The following is an 18,732-nucleotide window of genomic DNA, read 5'->3' on the forward strand; positions in this document are numbered from 1 at the left end:
CAGCAGGAAGCGGCTGGGGAAGTCCTTGGACCCAAAGCAGAGAAACAAAAAGCTATTAAATGGACAGAAGTCTTCAGGGAAGTCCAGATCCCCCAAGAAGGACCCCAAGATGAAAATGAAACAGATGACATTGCTGGACATGGCAAAGGGCACCCCCAAGGTATCAAGAGCACCAAGGAGTTCGGGGGGAGCTCCCAGATCCTCCAGTAAACCCCCAAAGCACCTCCCACCGGCAGCACTCCACCTCATTGCCTACTACAAGGAGAACAAAGACCGTGAGGACAAGAAAAGTGCCCTTTCCTGCATCATTTCCAAGACTGCCCGGCTGCTCTCCAGTGAGGATCGTGCCCGACTTCCTGAGGAGCTGCGGGGTATTGTGCAAAAGCGCTATGAACTGCTGGAGCACAGGAAAAAGTGGGCCTCCATGACTGAGGAGCAGCGGAAGGAATACATGAAGAAGAAGCGGGAGAAACTGAAGGAGAAGCTGAAGGAGCGAGCCAAAGAACGGCGGGAGAGGGAGATGATGGAGAAGCTGGAGAAGCAGAAGCGATACGAAGACCAGGACCTCAAAGGGAAGAACCTGCCTACCTTTAAACTGGTGGATACCCCAGAAGGCCTTCCCAACACCCTCTTTGGGGATGTGGCCATGGTTGTGGAATTCCTCAGCTGCTATTCAGGGCTCCTGCTGCCAGATGCTCAGTACCCTATTACTGCAGTCTCTCTCATGGAAGCTCTTTGTGCAGAGAAGGGAGGATTTCTGTACTTGAACAGAATTCTGGTCATTCTGTTGCAGACCCTTCTGCAAGACGAGATTGCGGAAGACTACCGTGAACTGGGGATGAAGCTGTCGGAAATCCCCCTGACTTTGCATTCAGTTTCCGAGCTGGTCCGTCTTTGTCTCCGTAAGTCAGACGTGCAGGAGGAAAGTGTTGCTTCAGAGCTTGCGGAGGAGAACAAAGACCTGGCAGCCTTTGAGGACAACGAAGTGCAGGATGAGTTCTTGGAAAAACTGGAGACCTCAGAATTTTTTGACCTGACCTCAGAGGAGAAGCTGCAGATCCTGGCTGCGCTCTGTCACCGGATCCTAATGACCTACTCCGTGCAGGATCATGTGGAAGCAAAGCAGCAGATGTCAGCCGAGCTGTGGAAAGAGCGGCTGGCGATGCTGAAAGAGGAGAACGACAAGAAGAGGGCAGAAAAGCAGAAGCGGAAGGAGATGGTGGCCAAGAACAAGGAGAATGGCAAGGAGGAGAATGGCCTGGGCAAGGGGGAGAAGAAGAAAGTCGAGGTGGAGAAAGCAGTCAAGGCGGAGCAGCGGGCAGAGATAGAAGCTGAGGACATGATCAGTGCTGTAAAGAGCAGGAGGCTGCTGGCCATCCAGGCCAAGAAAGAGAAGGAGCAGCAGGAGATTCAGATGAAAGGTAGTTAAGTGGGGTGTGTAAGATCCAGGATAGCTGCAGCAGAAAGAGGCACATACTCCATTACCGCCAGGCCTAGATTGTCAGGTTCTGCAGTGCCATAGAGGAAAGCGGGGTGGGAGGGTAGAATCTGTCCCAGTGGCAATTGCTCTGGGGGGAGCCTTGGTGCTGTTTCGGCACAGGAACAGGCAGCTGTGAGCTGTGTAACCAGATGTTCCCCTTAAGTGTATTGACCATAGAAACCCTTCCAGCAGGGAATGCTGCACTGTCACAAGTTTGGATACGGTCAGTGCTATCGTACTGCTTGTTGTCAATCTGTCTTGATTTTCAGGATGGCCTAATTGCCAATCCCCACTCTACCCATGACTAAGCATTGAAAGGGTGAGGAGAGATACCTACCCTGTGTCTGATTTGCAAGGGAGTGCAAATGTGCATAAAGGAAATACCAGTCTAAGCCTGCTTCACACATGTTGGTACATTGCTCGTTGTCCAGCAGGTGAATGTGTGAATGGATTCTATTGAAAAGGATTGTTTGAACAGAACTGAGATTACTTTTGTGATTGGTGATGGATGCTTTTTGACCAACGTGGAACATGCATGTGCAAACCGGCCCTAACTTATGTGGTCAGCATCCCCCTCTGAAAGTAATGTGGGTGTTGCATTGCTTCTGTGATCTTACTGTGTTCTCTTTATTTTGTGAGCTGCCTCTAGCAGGACTCTGAAGAGGCACCATATAAACCCTTGAGGTGGCTTGCAAAATAAAAATATAATAAAAAATTACTAATATAAAAACCATAAAAACAAAACATGAAGCAGCCTAAAATGAGAGAGAATCCTGCTGTGTAGTAGCCTGTCAGCTAACTCTTAGCGTTAAGCTACAATAATACTGATCTTACCTAAAGGAAGGGGAGCTAACAACTTTTTTCCACTCCCCATCAGTAAAACTTGAAAAAGAAGCAGAAGAAGAGAGAATCCGCAAGCATAAAGCTGCAGCTGAGAAGGCTTTTCAGGATGGCATCGCCAAAGCCAAGCTGGTCATGCGCAGGACGCCAATAGGCACAGACCGTAACCACAACAGGTACAAAAGAGGGCAGTGGCTGTGGGGGGGGGGGCACTATGCTTTCAAAGATGGGTGGCAACTAGGTCTGCATGTAAATTGCTTTGTGGCTGGTAGTAGGTCCTTTCTGGCTATACCAAGGGACATTGTCCTTTGTAGGACTGTCTAGGTATGCCATTGGATTTCTCTCTGGTCTAGGGAGCCTCCTCTAGGGTAGCAACAAGGTCCCGTGACCCATCTGCATCTTCCCCCCAAAATTGCCACCATAGCAATTGGGCACTTGTCGGGGGGATGGGGGATTGGTTTTAGCTTCTCTGATATCTGACGTGTGGTTTCTTCTAGGTACTGGCTTTTCTCTGATGAGGTTCCTGGTTTATTCATAGAGAAAGGTTGGGTACATGATGGTATAGACTATAGTTTCACACCTCCCTCTGTGGAGGAGGAGGAGGAAGAGGGGGATGAAGATGAGGAAGATGATGATTACCAACAAGGTAAGTTGGAGCATGTTTCTTGATGTTTTGGGCAAGTAGCTGAGTATCAGCATTGTATTGTGAATGCCAGTGACAGAATCTCTTAGCAACAAAAATAAAGTGGAATGTTAAAGCTCAAAATTTTAACCGCCTACGGATATGTTTCATGGAAGTCTGATACAGTCAGTGTCCTGGGAAGTTCAAAACTTGGCTGTCTTTCCAGAGTGAACAATATTTGTTTATAGCCTGGATCCCAGGTTTTGTTTAATCCAAATTAACATTATAAGTAAGCCATATGTCTGCATTTGACAGTTTCCTCTGTGTAAATCTTTACTGATACTGTGGCAGCGCAGAAGCAGTGATGTGTCTTGTATGTAAGAGTCTATTCCAAAATCGTGGCCAGCGTCTGTAGTGAAATAGTGACTCTGGCTCTTTTCTTTGGGAGATGGGATCAAACTATATGGCAGACTACTGGCTTGCTGACTGCAGACTGCCTTGAATTTTTCAGGCCACTATAGCTAGGTTTTGACTTGCCTCTGAAATGGTAACACGTAGTAGAGGCTCTTTGGATGGGGCTGCCTCTTAGCTTTTTGTATTTGGTGTTTACAGATATGCAGGAGTCCTTGGTAGAAGGCAGTGTATTGAATGTTCCACAGGGGGCCATGCATGTCCCAGAAGTTCCCATCGAGACTACCATCCCCAAGCAAGGACAGAACCTATGGTAAGCTCTTGTGACTGCTGGCAAGAATGTTTGCCACAGGGAATACTGTCATCTCAAATTGGTGGCAGTTGTATTTGAGACATCTGGACATAGTATGACAAATGAAAAGTGGGGAGTTATTTGAATTCCTTTCTGGGCATAATATTAGAAAGCTCTCTTTCACACAAGCGAAGCAGGTCTGAAAAGCAGCCCACCTAGGTTTGGGAGATGCTTTGTTTTTGTGTATGCTGCTTGTTGGTGGGTTTTTTATGTGTGTGTGGGGGATGGGACCATGCCACTATGCTTCTGAAGTCACCTTCCAACTGCTTTCAGAAACCGTTCTCAGCTGCTGAAATGGCAGATCTTGAGTGCATCCTTCTGCTGATGTTTGCTGTGGCGTGTTGCCCCCCATCATCTTCCCCAGTTCATGCTTCTGGCACACCAGTGCTGCTAAATAGTGACTTAGAGTGGGGTTAACCTTTTCAAGATGCTGTTGTCAGTGACGGCTTGAGAGTTGCACTGATCCTTTCCTATATGCATCCTGTGTCTCATCCGTCATCTGATGAAATAGACAAACTGGTGCCACTGGTACTGTTTATGGAGGTGTTAATTTTTCGTGCATGTGACTCTTAATAGTACAATTTGGGCTGTTTAATCTCTCACTTGGCTTGGTTTGATCTAGTTACTGCTAGGCTATAAACTATTGATATTTCCTAGCTATATTTAGTAATGTTCTGGGTGAACTGCTTTATCTAGCTGAACTCTTGTACTCTGATTAAATGTAACATTTCTACCAAAATTCAGGCTTTTTCTTTTAATGTGGAGCCCTTCCCTTGAAGGGCCTAAGTCTTTCTCTCCATCTGAGCGGTTCCACTTTTAGATTGCTGTGCTCTTATACTTCTCCACCAGCAGGGGGCAGTTACCAGCAATAATGCTTGCATGAGAAGTCATGACCCAGCTGCTGGATCCAGAACTGCTTAGAAATCGTAATTGTTCCCCCTGCCCCAGCTTAGTTGATTAAAACAATTTATATGGTTTTAAGTATGCCTAAACAAAAGAGCAATTTGGCACATTGCAAATTTGTTCGAGTGCTAGGCGTGAGCAATATGCTGAGACATAAGGTGATAGCTCTGTGATCTTTTGCTTGCACGTGTCCATGAGGTGGGATTTTGAAACAACCTTTCTTCTAATTGAGCTCATAAGACTTGTCATGGCTACCTGTAGACTGGTTCTAATGCCAGCTTGCCTGCCTCTTTGTCGATGGGTTTTTATTGCTTCTGACACTGGCATTGATTTCATCTCCAGGTTTCTCTGCGACACCCAGAAAGAACTGGATGAGCTCCTTGATTGCTTGCATCCACAGGGTATCAGAGAAAGCCAGTTGAAAGAACGGCTGCAGAAAAGGTGGGGATATTGTCTGCTTTTGTGTAGCCCATTGTAGGAAACCACCAACATTGAGCTTTCCTTAACTTTTAAGAGGCGAGGGCTTCTCAAATGATGTGGTGCTTGTGTGTACTCTTTGCAAGAGTGGGAAGAGTATTTCTCCTAGGCGGTCAGGTATATTTGTGTGTCTTGTGTAGAGATGTAAACTTTCTGGAAATTTTGAAGCCATGGAGACAAAACAAATTTTTCTTGTTTTCTCAGGGGGGAAAATGAATTTGAGGGGAAATTGAAATGTATGTGATACTTTCCTGTGAAACTTATTTTACTGCTTTAACAACATAAAATGCATCATTGATGCTTTAACAAGTGAAATTGTGTTAATTAAAATATTTACAGAATTTAAAATAGAAATCCCTTTGTTTTTTTTTGGCAGTGAAAGCTGCAAATATGCAAATTACTTGCATACAAAGTTTCCTACAGTCATAGTAGGTAGCATTAGCATAATATTTGGCTATCAAGTTTAACTTTATAACATTGAAAACATTGAAGTTCTAATACATTTTCTTACATTATAGCATATTGTTGCCAGAATTATGTACATTAGGTATTCTTGGAAATATATATATGTCTACAGTATACATAGAAATCACCAATTTTGGAAAAATGTCGTCAGTAATCACAGGGACAACCTTGCATGTTCCCCCATGCCCAAATTTTTCCAGGTTTTTTTTGGTGGGGGTCTTACTTCTAGTCCTGTCTGTGTGGCTTTGCCAATATTACTTCAGTGTGCATTTTCGATAAGAAAATAGGTGGTCTCATCTTTGATATCTTGGCCAGATATTTGTGGATAGGGTGAGATTATTGACAGCCTCGCAGTAGCCTTACAACTGTCAAAAAAACCCCAAAACCCATTCTTTTTATGAACATATATAGTTGCATTTAAAAAAGAAAAAGACCCGAAATACTTCTGGGTATTACCACTGAAAAATCATCTAGGATTTCATAGCACTGCCATTCAGTTTTTCAAAGCCTGGTCAGCCTGTAATGCCTTCCGGTGCTGCACTCGCTCCACTCATGTGGACTTGGCCCATTGACTCTCTGTAACTGCCAGCTATCAAAATATAAGTGTTCAGTTCAAAAGATCCATATTCTGAAAGGTTGGCTAGTGAATTAGAGTGCTTAGGTCTTAATAATACTCAAAAGGTATCACTTGGTTCATGAGACCCAATCAGGATCTTTGGTCTGTCTCGTCCTCTCAGGTATCAAGACATCGCGCATTCCATGCACTTGGCTCGGAAGCAGAACCTTGGCTTGAAGTCCTGTGATGGCAACCAGGAATTGCTGAATTTCCTGCGCAGTGACCTCATTGAGGTTGCTACACGACTGCAGAAGGGGGGCCTGGGATACGTCAGTGAGGCTGAGTTCGAAGCCAGGGTAAAAACAAGCAAGCAGTGGGGATGGGTGGGGGATCGCACAAACTTTCATTCATACATGTCTCCTTGATCGCCTGTTACCTTTTTTGAGGGTGGGGGGGCATGGCTTGGCATTGGGGAAAGATCTTTCTCTGGCAGAACCAGTGTGGTATATTGGTTAAGAGTCTTGAACTAGGGTCTGGGTGACCTTGGGCAAGTCCCATTCTCCGCTTGACCTCCCTCACAGAGCGGTTCTGAGGGGCAAACGATGTAAGCTATTCTGTGTCCCCATTGGGGAGGAAAGCAGGGTATAAATGAAGTAAATAAATAACCACTGCTGGCAGTGTTCCCTCTAAGCTGAGTTAGTGTAAGATAGGTCACAGTTTTTTAGCCTCTGGCTCACACATTTTTGTCTAGGCTCAGGAAGGATGGCTCCAGAGCAAACTAATTTATGCAGTAGCCAGATTGCTCGCTCACAGCTTCAATGCCAGCAGCTCACAAAGTAGAATTTTTGCTCACAAGTCTCCACAACTTAGAGGGAGCATTCATTGGACAGTGCTGAGCTAGATGGTCCAGTGGCCTGACTCTGTAGAAGGCAACTTCATATGTTCTCTACCCTGTGAAAGCAGCTGCACTACTTCCCTGGGGAGTTGGGGCAGGGAAAGTGTTGCTTGGACTATACTTTGGATCCGGAATGCCTCAGCCATTGACATCCAGATGTATTACTTCCCTGCTGGTTTCAAGCAATTCCTTATACTTTGACTAGTATTATTCTTGATCTTTAAAGACAGAGGGCTCCTAACATCTGTCTGATCAAGTCGTTGAGTCCTGAAGGCTCTTGCTGCATTTTCTTGTGGACTCAAAAGCTCTGGGCCCAGGTGCTTCTAGTAGCAAAGGGGAAACGCCCCTCAAAGAGCTGCAGAATGCTCCAGGGAGCTTCTGGCAGCCAGAGCGGATGTGCAGGAACAGCTGCTGGCCACGGGGCAGCGAGCATTAACAGCAGATACCTTGAACTGAAACCCTGATGAGCCAATGGAGGGCTAGAATTTCTGTAGTCCTCTTCAACAACAGAGGGCATGATGCATGGACTCGGAGCTGGGAGACTATAGCCCTGACTTCCCTGAGTTGTAGGCAGAGTCTCCCTTTCTGCCAGTTGCAAAATGAAATGGAGCTGTTTTGTGTAGGGCCTGTTGAGAATTGTGAGTCCTTCAACATGATGGAAAGAGAAAAGAGCGTATTTATGCTTTTTGATCAGGTTTGCGCATTGGACAATCTGAAGGACTTTGGGGAGTGTGTGATTGACCTCCAGGCCAGCGTCATTAAGAAGTTCTTGCAAGGCTTCATGGCACCCAAACAGAAGAGGAGGAAGCATCAAGGAGAAGACTCCGTTTCCAAGGCTGAGGAGGTTGACGAGGAGAAGAAAGTGGCGGAAGAAGCCAAGGTCTGGATCAGTAATGATAAGCTGCAGCCTGCTGTTTTTTCCCCTCCGGGGGGGGGGGGGGGGGCAGCCATCATCCCACTCTTAAGCCGAGTTTTTTGAAAAGAAAAACACTTCTAAAAAAACACACCAAAAACTGACAGTGAGCTTTTGCTAGGAATAAAAACACAGGACTGACTCAGTGCATGAAGTTGTCTGTCACTTCCCTCCTTCCTGGAAGCTCCTTTGACTGTTGGGCCCTCCTGTTGGTTGTCTTCAGACCAGTAGGGGAGAGGAGGAGCAGAGGGTGCCCAAAGATTGGGGGGGGGGGGGGTTTTTTTTTTTTTACTGAGCTTTTGGGAACACCCTGTGAAATGGCCCCATTTCTAATTCCCTGGCATCCTGAGCAGGCATCTTGCTGGCATTTCAGCCAGGCCTTGCTCTTTTCTTTCTTTCTTTATAGGAGAAGCTGAAGGGAAGCAAATGCTTTCTTTGTAGTGCTTGGGAAGCAGGATGCTTTCCCCCAATATAGGGGAGCAAAACCTGCCAACAGCTTCTGCAGGTTTATCTTGGCCCAAGTGTATTAAGAGCAAAACTCCACAAGCAGCTCCTTGGAAAATTGGTATGTTTGAGGAAACACTCCGAGCATTCAGCAGAAAGCAGAGTGCCTGGTGAGCTACCACAATTTTCCACTGCCTTGGCTGCCTTCTGCTTTCAGGTACTGCACCAGCGAGCCACCAGGAGGGAATTCTAGACTGGAGTGAAGGCTTGTTTTCCTAGGCGTCCCGTTTACACTGCACTTCCTCAGAGTCAGTGGGAGGGGAATGTGCAACTCTGCAGAAATCCAGGGTTTAGTTTGGCTCCTGAACTGCTGTTAACAGCAGAGTTCATCTGTTCCCTCTAAAGCTTCCCTTGCCTTGGGTAGGAGGAATTCAACTGAGCACCATCGTTTCCTTGTTGGTACAGCAAAAGGTGTCTGTGCAATGAGCCCACTGTGACTGTAGATAGGTTTTCTCTTCTCTCTTCCCCCTCCCAATTTAGCCAGAGTTTAGATTGTGCATTTTGTAAGCAAAAAGTGGATCCCGTTATTGTGGCCCTTGTGCCTAGAACTGCCGAAGCTACTTGTAGGTCATCAGCATAGCTGGTCAGGGAACCTCTTTTATGGTTGATGCTGAGATCAGCATGATCAGATGATTCCTGCCCAACTGCGCAATCAAGGCTAGTTCTTCCAAGCTGCCACTAGAGGGCAGCTTGGGCTGTTCCAGGGTTTTGTGACCTGAACTTTGCCTCCCCAGCTGTCCCTACAATTAACAGAGCTAAAGTTCTGCTGTTTGTTTTCCTTGACGGACAAGCATTCGGCATTCGGTTTGGATTTCAAAGTCAAGAATGTAGCTGTTTCAGGCTTGGCCGTTCATAGTACATTGAGCAAGAGCTGTGGGCCTCGGATGCTGTGGAGGGGAAAGAAATTTTTGCTGTCGCCGGAGCTACAGCTGTCGAGAGCCCTGGGGGAAGGGGTGCCAAATGCCTCCCAAGTCCTTCAGAGTCTTGGCCTAAGCTGCTTGCTCTGCCCCCAGGTTGCTTCAGCTGTGGAGAAGTGGAAGATTGCAATCCGTGAGGCACAGACCTTCTCGCGGGTCCACGTGTTGCTTGGCATGCTGGACGCCTGCATCAAGTGGGACATGTCGGCGGAGAATGCCCGATGCAAAGTGTGTCGAAAGAAGGGTATGTATTGTGGGGGACTGGGGAAGAATGGCCACTGATGACGAACCAGACGGGCCACCCCCTGCTTTCTGAGGAAGCCATGTCCCCCAAAGACATGGCAATTGGGTACCGCAGTACTGTCTTCACACAGAGTGCAAGGCAAACAAGATGCTGGCGACAGTAGCACTTTTTAAAGGGGAGCTTTTGGATACCTGTCTTGCCAGGTGGGGAGAGTCTGATGCATGTGGTTGAGGTTTTGCTCACCTCCATATTGGTTTTGCGTTGCCATTCCGGGAGAGGCTGTGGCGAGCCTCCCTTGGCTGCGTTCAGCCTTGTTAAATGCACATTTTCATAAATATTTGGGTCCTCAGAACAGTCTGCAAATAACCCCTGGAGCATCTTTTTCCTTCCTTTGGTTGGCTTAAGCTTTCTCCCTGGGTACTTGTACTCTCTCTTGAAAGAGTTTGCCATTCAAAACGCACAGTAAAGAATAAAAGCAGTGCTCCGTGCCTCTTTTGGATATAACTCTCCTGTATTTGCTATTGGGTGAGTGCAGCTCCTGTCCCTGGTAATGCCCAGTTGGCTTATGGTATAAAACAGTTAGGAAAAGAACCAGGAAGGCAGTGTGGTCCTATTAACAAGGCCTTGTGAAGAAGGTAGGATTTCAGGGTGAGGACACCTGGACAGGCAGAATAAAAGGATGAAAAAACAGGCAGCAAGAGCCAAGTCTTCAATATCCTTTGTTCTGCTTGAGGTGAAAACATGCCCTAAGATGCTAGCATCAAAATTTATTTCTTCTCCAGTCCTTCTCCTGAATTACTTGGGACCCAGCCAGGCTTTGATTTTTGGAGCAGGCATGATGAAGCATCAGACATGGCAGCTACTTCCTGTTGCAAGAATGGAGGCCAGAGTGCGCTCGCACTCCCCCCCCCCCCAGTTCTTCCAAAGTGGCCCTTGGCCGTTTGGAGAGTTTTCCGTTTGGCACCTGGTATTTTTTTCCCGTGCGCCACAGCGTTTAGTCATGCCGGCCACATGAACACGGAAATGTCTTTGGACAGCGCTGGCTCTTCGGCCTTTACCTTTATTTTTGGCCACTGTGTGATACAGAGAGTTGGACTGGATGGTCCATTGGCTCGATCCAACATTGGCTTCTCTTGAGTTCTTATTTGAGACACAGGGCGCTCCTGGCTAAGACCACTCTTCTCATGCTGGCTAAGTTTTAGTTACCTGCTTCTCATTGTGTTGCGACATTCATTTTTTTCTCTCTCTGTCTCTCTCCTGCTCTTCCAGGTGAGGACGACAAGCTCATTTTGTGCGATGAGTGCAACAAAGCCTTCCATCTCTTCTGCCTGAGGCCAGCCCTGTATGAGATCCCGGAGGGCGAGTGGCAGTGCCCTGCTTGCCAGCCTTCTGTTGCCAGGCGCAGTTCCAGGGGCAGGTGAGGGGAACGCCTTTTTGCTTGGGAGTTACTTTTTTGCCTGTGTCCTCAATAGCTCTGCCCTGTGCACCAGGCTTGCAGTGCTTTACAGACTGCCAGTATGAGCTGTCCCATGAGTGGGGTCCTCAGGAGGAGGAAGATTGAAGAGGTGGGGAACTTTTGTGTGCATAAAACCCTGGTTACGTGGCATTTCTGCCAGCCAGGTTTCTGTGTGCAATGCAGATGATGGGCTGTAGCTAGAATACAGAGATGAAGGGTCAACTATATATTTATTCCAGCCTTCCTTCAGGGAGCTCAGAGCCTTTTGGGTATACATAGTTCTCCTCCCACTTCCTTTAGTCTCACAATAATCCTTTGAACTAAGTTAAGTGAGGAGAGTGGCTGGCAAAGGTCATTCAGTGAGCTTTATGGCAGAGTGACGCTTTGACCCCTGGGTCTCCCTGGTGTTCGTCTGACACTTACCATTAAGCCATACTGGACTTTTGTTCACACAGCGAGCATGTGCTTCGAAGCAGTGCCTCACAGTTGAACATATTAGCTGATCCATGTCCACACTAATGTAACATAGAAAGGGGAGGGGGAAGCCTGTCTAGGAGTCTGAAATCCTGGAAGGCAGAGAGAGAGAGAGAGAGAGACTGACTGTTGTTGCACCTTACTGTAGAAACTATGCAGAAGACTCAGTAGAAGAAGAGAGCGAAGCTGGCGAAGAAGAAACTGAGGAAGAGGAGGATGACGAAGGAGAGGAAGAAGAAGAGGAAGACTATGAAGTTGCCGGGCCAAAATGTAAGTCCTTGGCCACGACCAGTGAGCTTGCAGCCCAACCGTGGTATTGCTTAAGAGCAAACTAGGCCCCCCCCCCCCCAATGTGTGAATGGTGTGCTGGACAGCCCTGGATGCAGGGGCTGCTGCTTGGTACCCACTGCCCCCTGGTGGGTCTTTCCGTAGTCGGTAGCCATGTTTCTGTGTACATGGGCAGCTTGTGAATCGGGCATTGCCCTCCTTCGGAAGAAGGGCAAGTGGGTCTGTCTGGTGGGATGTGGTCAGCACTGGGCCCCGTATCCTCCTCCAACCCCTTCCTAGTCTTTCAAGCCCCTCCTCCTCACGTCCCTGGATGCTTCACCACAGCTGAATCGAGTTCTCTTCCCCTGGGATCACTTGGCTTTAGCAGCAAGGCTAAGTGTGTTCATGCTGCAGTGCTTGTGACGGGGGGGGGGGGGGGTTTTCCACTTAAAAAATGTACACTGCTAACTGGGCTTTAAAAAAAGAAATTAGAGTAGCCCTGGGGGAGAAAGTGCTTGAGAGCATGGGTGAGCAGAGAATGCGCCACAAATTGTTCTTGGATTGAGGGATTTTTCTGTAAATGAGATGTCCCTGCTATGCTATCCGTTCTTGCAGACTGCCCTGTCTGTGGCTGGAATAAAAATCCGGTGACTGGCACCCACAGGCTTCTGAAAGAGCCTCCTAAATCCACCCACTGATAAGTTTGCATCTGCCAGATTGCTGTGATGTTGGAAGAGCCCAAGAGGATCAGTGATGTTTGTAGTTGTTGTCTATCTGCGAAAACAAGGAGGGAGCCATCGTCCTAACCACCCGAGGCTTGGGTATTAACACAGCTGACCAAAATCTTTTGGAACAACTGACAAACAACAAAGAGCTGATGGGTGGGAGTGGAAACTAAAGCAGTGTACCTGTGTAGATCACTTTATGGGAGCATGTGTTGTCCTTTAGAGCTACTGCAGTCTTTAAACAGTGAAACAAAATCCTCCCTTTTCTTTTTCCCTTGCAACTGAGGGTTTAGTTGGTAACATTGTTCCGCAGGATCCCTAAGCTAAATCTGGTAGCCATAATTCTTGCTGTTACGTCTGATCTCTCTTATTTTATGATGCCTTCTCATTTAGCATTTCCTTCTCTATCCCCTCCCACCCTACCTCTACTGGGGGTCTTCATCCAGTTCAGTTTTAAAAGCCCCTGATCAGTACTGAGCAAACTTTGGTGCTAAGACAGGCACTGTGTCTCCGTCATGGAGCATATGCTTTAGATGCAGCAGCTTCCAGGTTCATTCTCTGGGAATCTCCAGTCAAAGGCTTTCAGGTGGCAGGTGATGGGAAAGACTCTGCTGAGGCCTAGAAGAGCCACTGCCAGTTAGTATGGATGGTACTGAGCTAGATTGGTGCAGGGGCTGGCTTGGTATGAGGAAGCTTCAGATGCACGTAAAGTGTTCACCGAGTTTCGTAGGTTGTGGTCATTGTGGATTCTCTGATGTGTCTTGTTTTGCTTGTCAGTTGCAGCGCTCTTCAGTTGGAGAGCATGGCTAGATAACCTTCATTACATTCCTGTTGTGTTGTCACCTCCCCTCCCCTGGGCATGTTGTTTTTTTCTGGCTGGAATGCTTCTTCACAAGGAAAAAAAGGGGGTGTGCTGTTTTGAGCTCTGCCAGATTGTCTGCAGTTGTGATTGCTTCATCTCCAAAAATGGTGTTGGGAGTGTGGTGGCAAAACAGTACGCTGACCGGGCACCTCCATATGCATTCCAGATACATCTTTTTGCTGCTTTAAGTGCTACAGCTTTTGGCTATGACTCGTTCCAGCCAGTTCTGAGTTTATTTGTTGAATTTTGTTCCACAGTAGCACATTTTAGAGTCCTTATTCCTGTGTAACAGCTGTGCAGGTAGCTTAGTTATTTCCTAGTTTGGGGAAATCATTCGTCCAAAGATGCACAGTCATTGTGACAGTAGGATTTGAATCCAGGGCCTCTTCTGTTCAAAGTCAACACTGTCCCACTTAACAGCTTGTTGGCTGCAATTCAGAACCTGCCAGTGTTTATGATTCTGTTTATATCTGCTGTCCAGACTGATGTGGAGCCCTTTCCAATCTCAGAAGGGAGCTTGTATTGTAGGGTATTTATGTCCGCTTTTGAAGTTTGTTCAGGCTCCTTCCTGCTGGCCTGGCCAGGCCCCAAGGCCGGGAGGGCCCCTGTCACTAAAAATAAGACCTTAACCCAAGTCCCAGCTTTATGAGGCATTTAATTAGGGAAGGTCATTGTGGAGAAATCTTCTGTTTGATGGAGTTGCATTTAGTCCTCGTGCTCTGCTGATCCTAAGGGTTCTTGTCAAGAATGTTGGCGTGCCGGTCATTTGGCATGTGCTGTGGCATGAGTAAAAGCCGACGTCCTGCTCCACCCCAGAGGAAGTGGGGAAGTTGGTGTCTTGGACATGGCTGTGCTCAAAGGGGCATACAAAACTGCAGCCTGCTTAGGTGACTTTTCTGCCATACAGTAGAAGAGCCAGAAAGAATCCTGTCTTACTAAACGAGCCATCCTAACTGAGTCGGGATGTGCAGACACAAAGGGGAAAAGGAACAGTCCTGAGAAAATGGTGTGTAGTGTAAAAAGGTGTTTGGTGTAAAAAGGGTTTTGGCAATTGGCAGTTAATTAAAAGGAATGTGATGCTGTCATATCCTGATGTGAGAGATGAAGCCTTAGTCATGGCATGCATGGCCTTCAGTGACTCCCCTGTTCGGAGGACTTTGAACAGCTGCATCTTTGGGTTAGTGAATGACTTGGAGACCCTCTTGAAGAGTATGGGGATGGTGGTTTCCCAGATGTCTCCTCATCCTCTTCCTTTTGTCTCAACTCTTATTGAATGCTTTCTTGGCCTTGCAGTGAGACCCCGGAAAGCAGCCAAGGGGAGGCAGGGTGGCACAGCGGCAGACCCTTTAAGGCGAGGCCAACATCAAGGGAAGAGGCGGGCACTGCATGCCACCCGAGGATCCCGGCAGCGGGCCGCACCTGTTGGCGAAGTAGACATTGATGAGCTGGTAAGAGCTGCAAGGCTCCAAGATAGTATTTCCAGGAGTTCCAAGCAGAACAGGTGTCTCTCTGCTTCCCTCCCAACCCCGCGCAAAGAAGCTCCCTGTGTATTGTGCTGAGTTGTGTAGCACAACTATGCCAGGCATCCCTCTCTAGCAGAGTCCTGCTCCTCTCCCCCCCCCCCCCATTAGCAGGCCGCCTGAAACTTGTTAAAAGCTTTTAAATAGCAGCCATGTGTCTGTGGCAAGAGGCGGGGCATGTTGGGGTGTTGGCATGCCAGCAATGCAAAGCGCCACAAACCTTCCAAGGTAGCCTCCCTGGACACTTGTTGCCCCTGTGGCCCCTCCCCAGCATCCAGGACATAATTCAACTGGTTTGCATTTCACATGTCATCTTAAAAATAAAAGCACTTGGCCTTCGAATCAAAAATTGCTCCCCTCCCTCCAGAGCAGTCTCTTGGAGAGCTGGAGGGACTAGCGGCCTGAGTCGGAGACGGCTTCTCCCTGCCAGCCATGCTGCAGAGGAGGGGAACTCTTGGGGCAGATGTGCCAGCCAGCCTGAAGACTGGGGGGGGGGGGGTATATTGAGTAATTCTTCCTTGGCTACATGCCATCCTCGATTTCACGGCACTTCAGTGTTTGAGCAATTGGGATCATGCGGTCACGCTCCCCCCCCCATCTTGGGTCAAATGGGCACTGCAAAAACGAGCCACAGAATGCTTGTACATGCCCTTGTCTCAAGGGTTGTAGCACGATTATGGACGTGATTCTGGGTTGTGCCTGCTACTTTCCTTGTATTAAGCCTGAAGACCAAAAATGTGTCCTTTTTAACTAATCAAGAGGTGTTGGAAGGTCTTTGTATTCTTGCATTGGCCTTAGGCTCTCGTCTGCCTGTCGCTTCCTATCCCCAGTGAAGACGTGAGCTTGCCCAGAAGACACACCAGAGGGATCTTGCTCTGTACCAATCCATTGGTGCACACAGGGGTTTGCAGGCTGTGGGCCCCTGTTTGCATTCCTCCAGCGTGGCGGCATTAGAAACGCTGCTGCCCCAGTCCCTTGAACGGAGCAGGCTGCTTGCCTCTCCTGCCACGCGCCGTCTGCTGGTGGGCGTGCTGCAATTTTCCTGTCCCGTTTGCCATCATTGATCCCTTGGCCGCTTTTGAAGCTCTTTGAAGAATCCTGCTGCGCCCTGGAGAGGGGCTGGGCTGCCTGTAAAAGCTATGCCGGTGGCTCCTGGCCTGAAATCCAAGCTGCCGGGGCGTTCCTTGGCTGCCCCATCAAAGCTCCTGCAGCGCTCGTTTTGTTTTACACTGATTGCTGGGAGAGTGGCGGGCCTTGGAAGTCCTAAGCCCCACTTTGTACAATGGTATCATGTCTCCCTGCCCCACCTGCTCCTGAACGGGAGACTTCCAAAAGTAATTCCTCCCCTCCCCCCATCCCGGATACACCTGCTATTCCGCGCTCAGGGGCTGCATGGCAGGTGCCTGGCATGTGCTGATCAGGGCTCCCCGTTGATTGCAGAGGGATGTGGGCTGGCGGGTCCCTCTCCCACTTCTTCTGACACAAGGTTCTTTGTCCCAGGTGCTTCAGACAAAAAAGTTGTCACGCCGGCAGACCCTGGAGCTGCAGAAGTGTGAGGAAATCCTCACCAAACTTATCAAGTATCGCTTCAGCTGGCCTTTCAGGTGAGGTTTTGAGAGACACGGGCAGCTGCTTAGACTGGCACGGAATCCCACCCTCCCCTCCCCAATCCTGCCACCTGGCTTGGAGGGTACAGGAGGAGCGGGTTACCCTTCTGCCTCCTTGCTCTTTGTACCTCTCCCCGTGTGTTACCAAGCAGTTGGAGGGGAGGGGCTGCTCCTCGAGACCACAGTTCCTCGTAGGGGGGCAAAAGCGTTCTTAAGGTGGCATGCAATTTATTCTGGGTTAGTGATTCACACTGCGCTTCAGTGGCCAGCTTTGGATAGAGTTGCCAATTCTCTGTGTTAAAAGAACGACAACTGCAGGTAACCACAAAGTGAACATCACATTGCTAAATCTGACACATCCTGATTCTTACCACATGACTAACCTTCCTCTAGTCACTTCTGGCCGGAGTCTGTAAGTGATTCCTACCCACTCAATCAGTGTTCAAGTGCCCACCAGTGTATGCCTGAGGTCCCAATTTTCTGGGTAGAAACCGTCACCAGCAGATTATTTGCTGGCCCTGTGCCTCTCAGGCCCCTCTGTGGCTCAGTGCTGGCGGGGGGGGGGGGGGGGGGGGGGGCGTGTGCCAAATCTGGAGGGCAGGGACAGAAGGCTGGTAGTTCCGCCAACATGTGCCATGCCCAGCTGCCTCTAACAAGGTTGGCCCAGTATCTTCTTTTCGCAACTTTCTTTCCTGTTTGTTTGTCTACTAACAAAGTGGCATTGCTCGACAGGGAGCCGGTGACCACAGAAGAAGCAGAAGATTATTTTGATGTGATCAGCAGCCCCATGGACTTCCAGACCATGCAAAGTAAATGTTCATGCGGCAGCTACAGGTCCGTGCAAGACTTCCTCTCTGACATCAAACAGGTCTTTGCCAACGCCGAGCAATACAACCAGAATGGCAGCCACATCCTCTCCTGCCTAGAGAAGACGGAACAGTGCTTGATAGACATGTTGCACAAGCATCTGCCCGGCCACACGTATTCACGCCGGAAACGCAAGCGGCCCTCAGCCCAGTCCAGCCAGGGACTAGACGAGGCCGAAGGGGACAGCGAGCTGGAGGCGACAGAATACTCGAGGGGACGGAAGAGGAAGAAATGAGGGGCCGAGCGATGGGACGTAGTTGGAGCCGGCCCATCCAGGCTGCCGCAGGATCAGCTGCCCAAAGGGAGGAGGCAGGTGGGGAGCTGTCCAGCCTCAGCCTGGCCCCCTTTTCCTTCCCTCCTGGCTAGCTCTAGCTTCTTACCTTTTCTGCAACTTCCTGAAGCCCTCAAGATAAAGGGGTGGCTTTGTTCTGCCTCAGCCGTGCACACATTTGTAGCAGCCTAAGAGGGGGCTGTGGGCGGGCAGAGCCAGCTCTGGTGTGTGAGAAGAGGAGGGCCTCCTTTGCACCAGAGCTGCCTCCATCCTCCCCCCACTTCTCCTGCTCTTTGTGATGAGGAACAAGAGCGGTCTGCTCGATGGTCTGACTTAATAGCCCCACCCACCCTCGGAGAGGAAGCCGCCTCCTTGAACGGGCAAGCACTTACCTGTCTAGGGCAATCACCTTTCACCAGCATCATGTTAGAGACCAGCATTTGCGGGGGCTTGTCTATTTCTCGGACATCAAGGGGATCTTTCCTTCCTTCTCCCACCCCCTCCTACTGGCCCAGACACACAGCAAGGATCGTGGCGCCCACTCTGCAGCGTTTGGAGGAAGACAAAAAGTGGCCCTCTGTAACTTTATAATCCCTTTTTGTAGTTAAAAGACTCTTGTTTCTGGCAGTGACCTTGTACAAATGCCTTGTAAGATACAGTTGTCTTGGCTTTGACATGTACTGTACAGTTTATATGAGGATGTTTGCTTTATATTCGGTCCCCTCTCTAAACCACTTTTTTCCCTTAGAGTAGCTGGAGTTGACCCAGGGAAGCCATCAGCTTTGTACACTTTGTAGACTTGCTCTTGTCTCCTTTTCTAGTAATTCCCCTTCTAGCCCACCTCTTCTCCCCCTACCCCCCATGCGCCCCATCTTGGTCAAGGGAGGGTTTGAAGGTTCACTGTAATCACCCGGTTGGAGAAGTGATGTTTCTGGGAGCTCTTGGTGTGGTCTCCTAGCAGGCTGTGCCTCCTAAGTGAGAATTTCTTTTTCTTGTTTCCACTTTAATTGTAGTTTTTCCGTTGGGCCTTCTCCATTTCAAGAATTCCTTTTAAAAAGTCTGGGGCTGGGAGATAGGGAAAGCAGCACCCCCCCCCCCCCCCCC

At 48.8% G+C, this 18,732-nt stretch overlaps 1 protein-coding gene across 1 annotated transcript in view; it reads left to right on the forward strand.

The window, feature by feature from the left end:
- BAZ1B (bromodomain adjacent to zinc finger domain 1B) overlaps nt 1-18,732 on the forward strand; it is a 32,440-nt gene extending 13,708 nt beyond the window's left edge. The window contains exons 7-19 of the mRNA XM_015413562.1: nt 1-1,421; nt 2,358-2,496; nt 2,818-2,966; nt 3,555-3,666; nt 4,951-5,049; nt 6,288-6,462; nt 7,696-7,881; nt 9,432-9,579; nt 10,849-10,996; nt 11,658-11,779; nt 14,657-14,811; nt 16,384-16,487; nt 17,223-18,732. The exon at nt 1-1,421 is cut by the window's left edge and continues 188 nt beyond it. Of these exons, the coding sequence (XP_015269048.1) occupies nt 1-1,421; nt 2,358-2,496; nt 2,818-2,966; nt 3,555-3,666; nt 4,951-5,049; nt 6,288-6,462; nt 7,696-7,881; nt 9,432-9,579; nt 10,849-10,996; nt 11,658-11,779; nt 14,657-14,811; nt 16,384-16,487; nt 17,223-17,592 (3,328 nt within the window). The 3' untranslated portion in view covers nt 17,593-18,732. The remainder of the gene's footprint in view (nt 1,422-2,357; nt 2,497-2,817; nt 2,967-3,554; nt 3,667-4,950; nt 5,050-6,287; nt 6,463-7,695; nt 7,882-9,431; nt 9,580-10,848; nt 10,997-11,657; nt 11,780-14,656; nt 14,812-16,383; nt 16,488-17,222) is intronic.

Source organism: Gekko japonicus, unplaced genomic scaffold (genome assembly GCF_001447785.1).
Source record: "Gekko japonicus isolate JY-2015 unplaced genomic scaffold, Gekko_japonicus_V1.1 scaffold250, whole genome shotgun sequence".
Lineage (NCBI taxonomy): Eukaryota > Metazoa > Chordata > Lepidosauria > Squamata > Gekkonidae > Gekko > Gekko japonicus.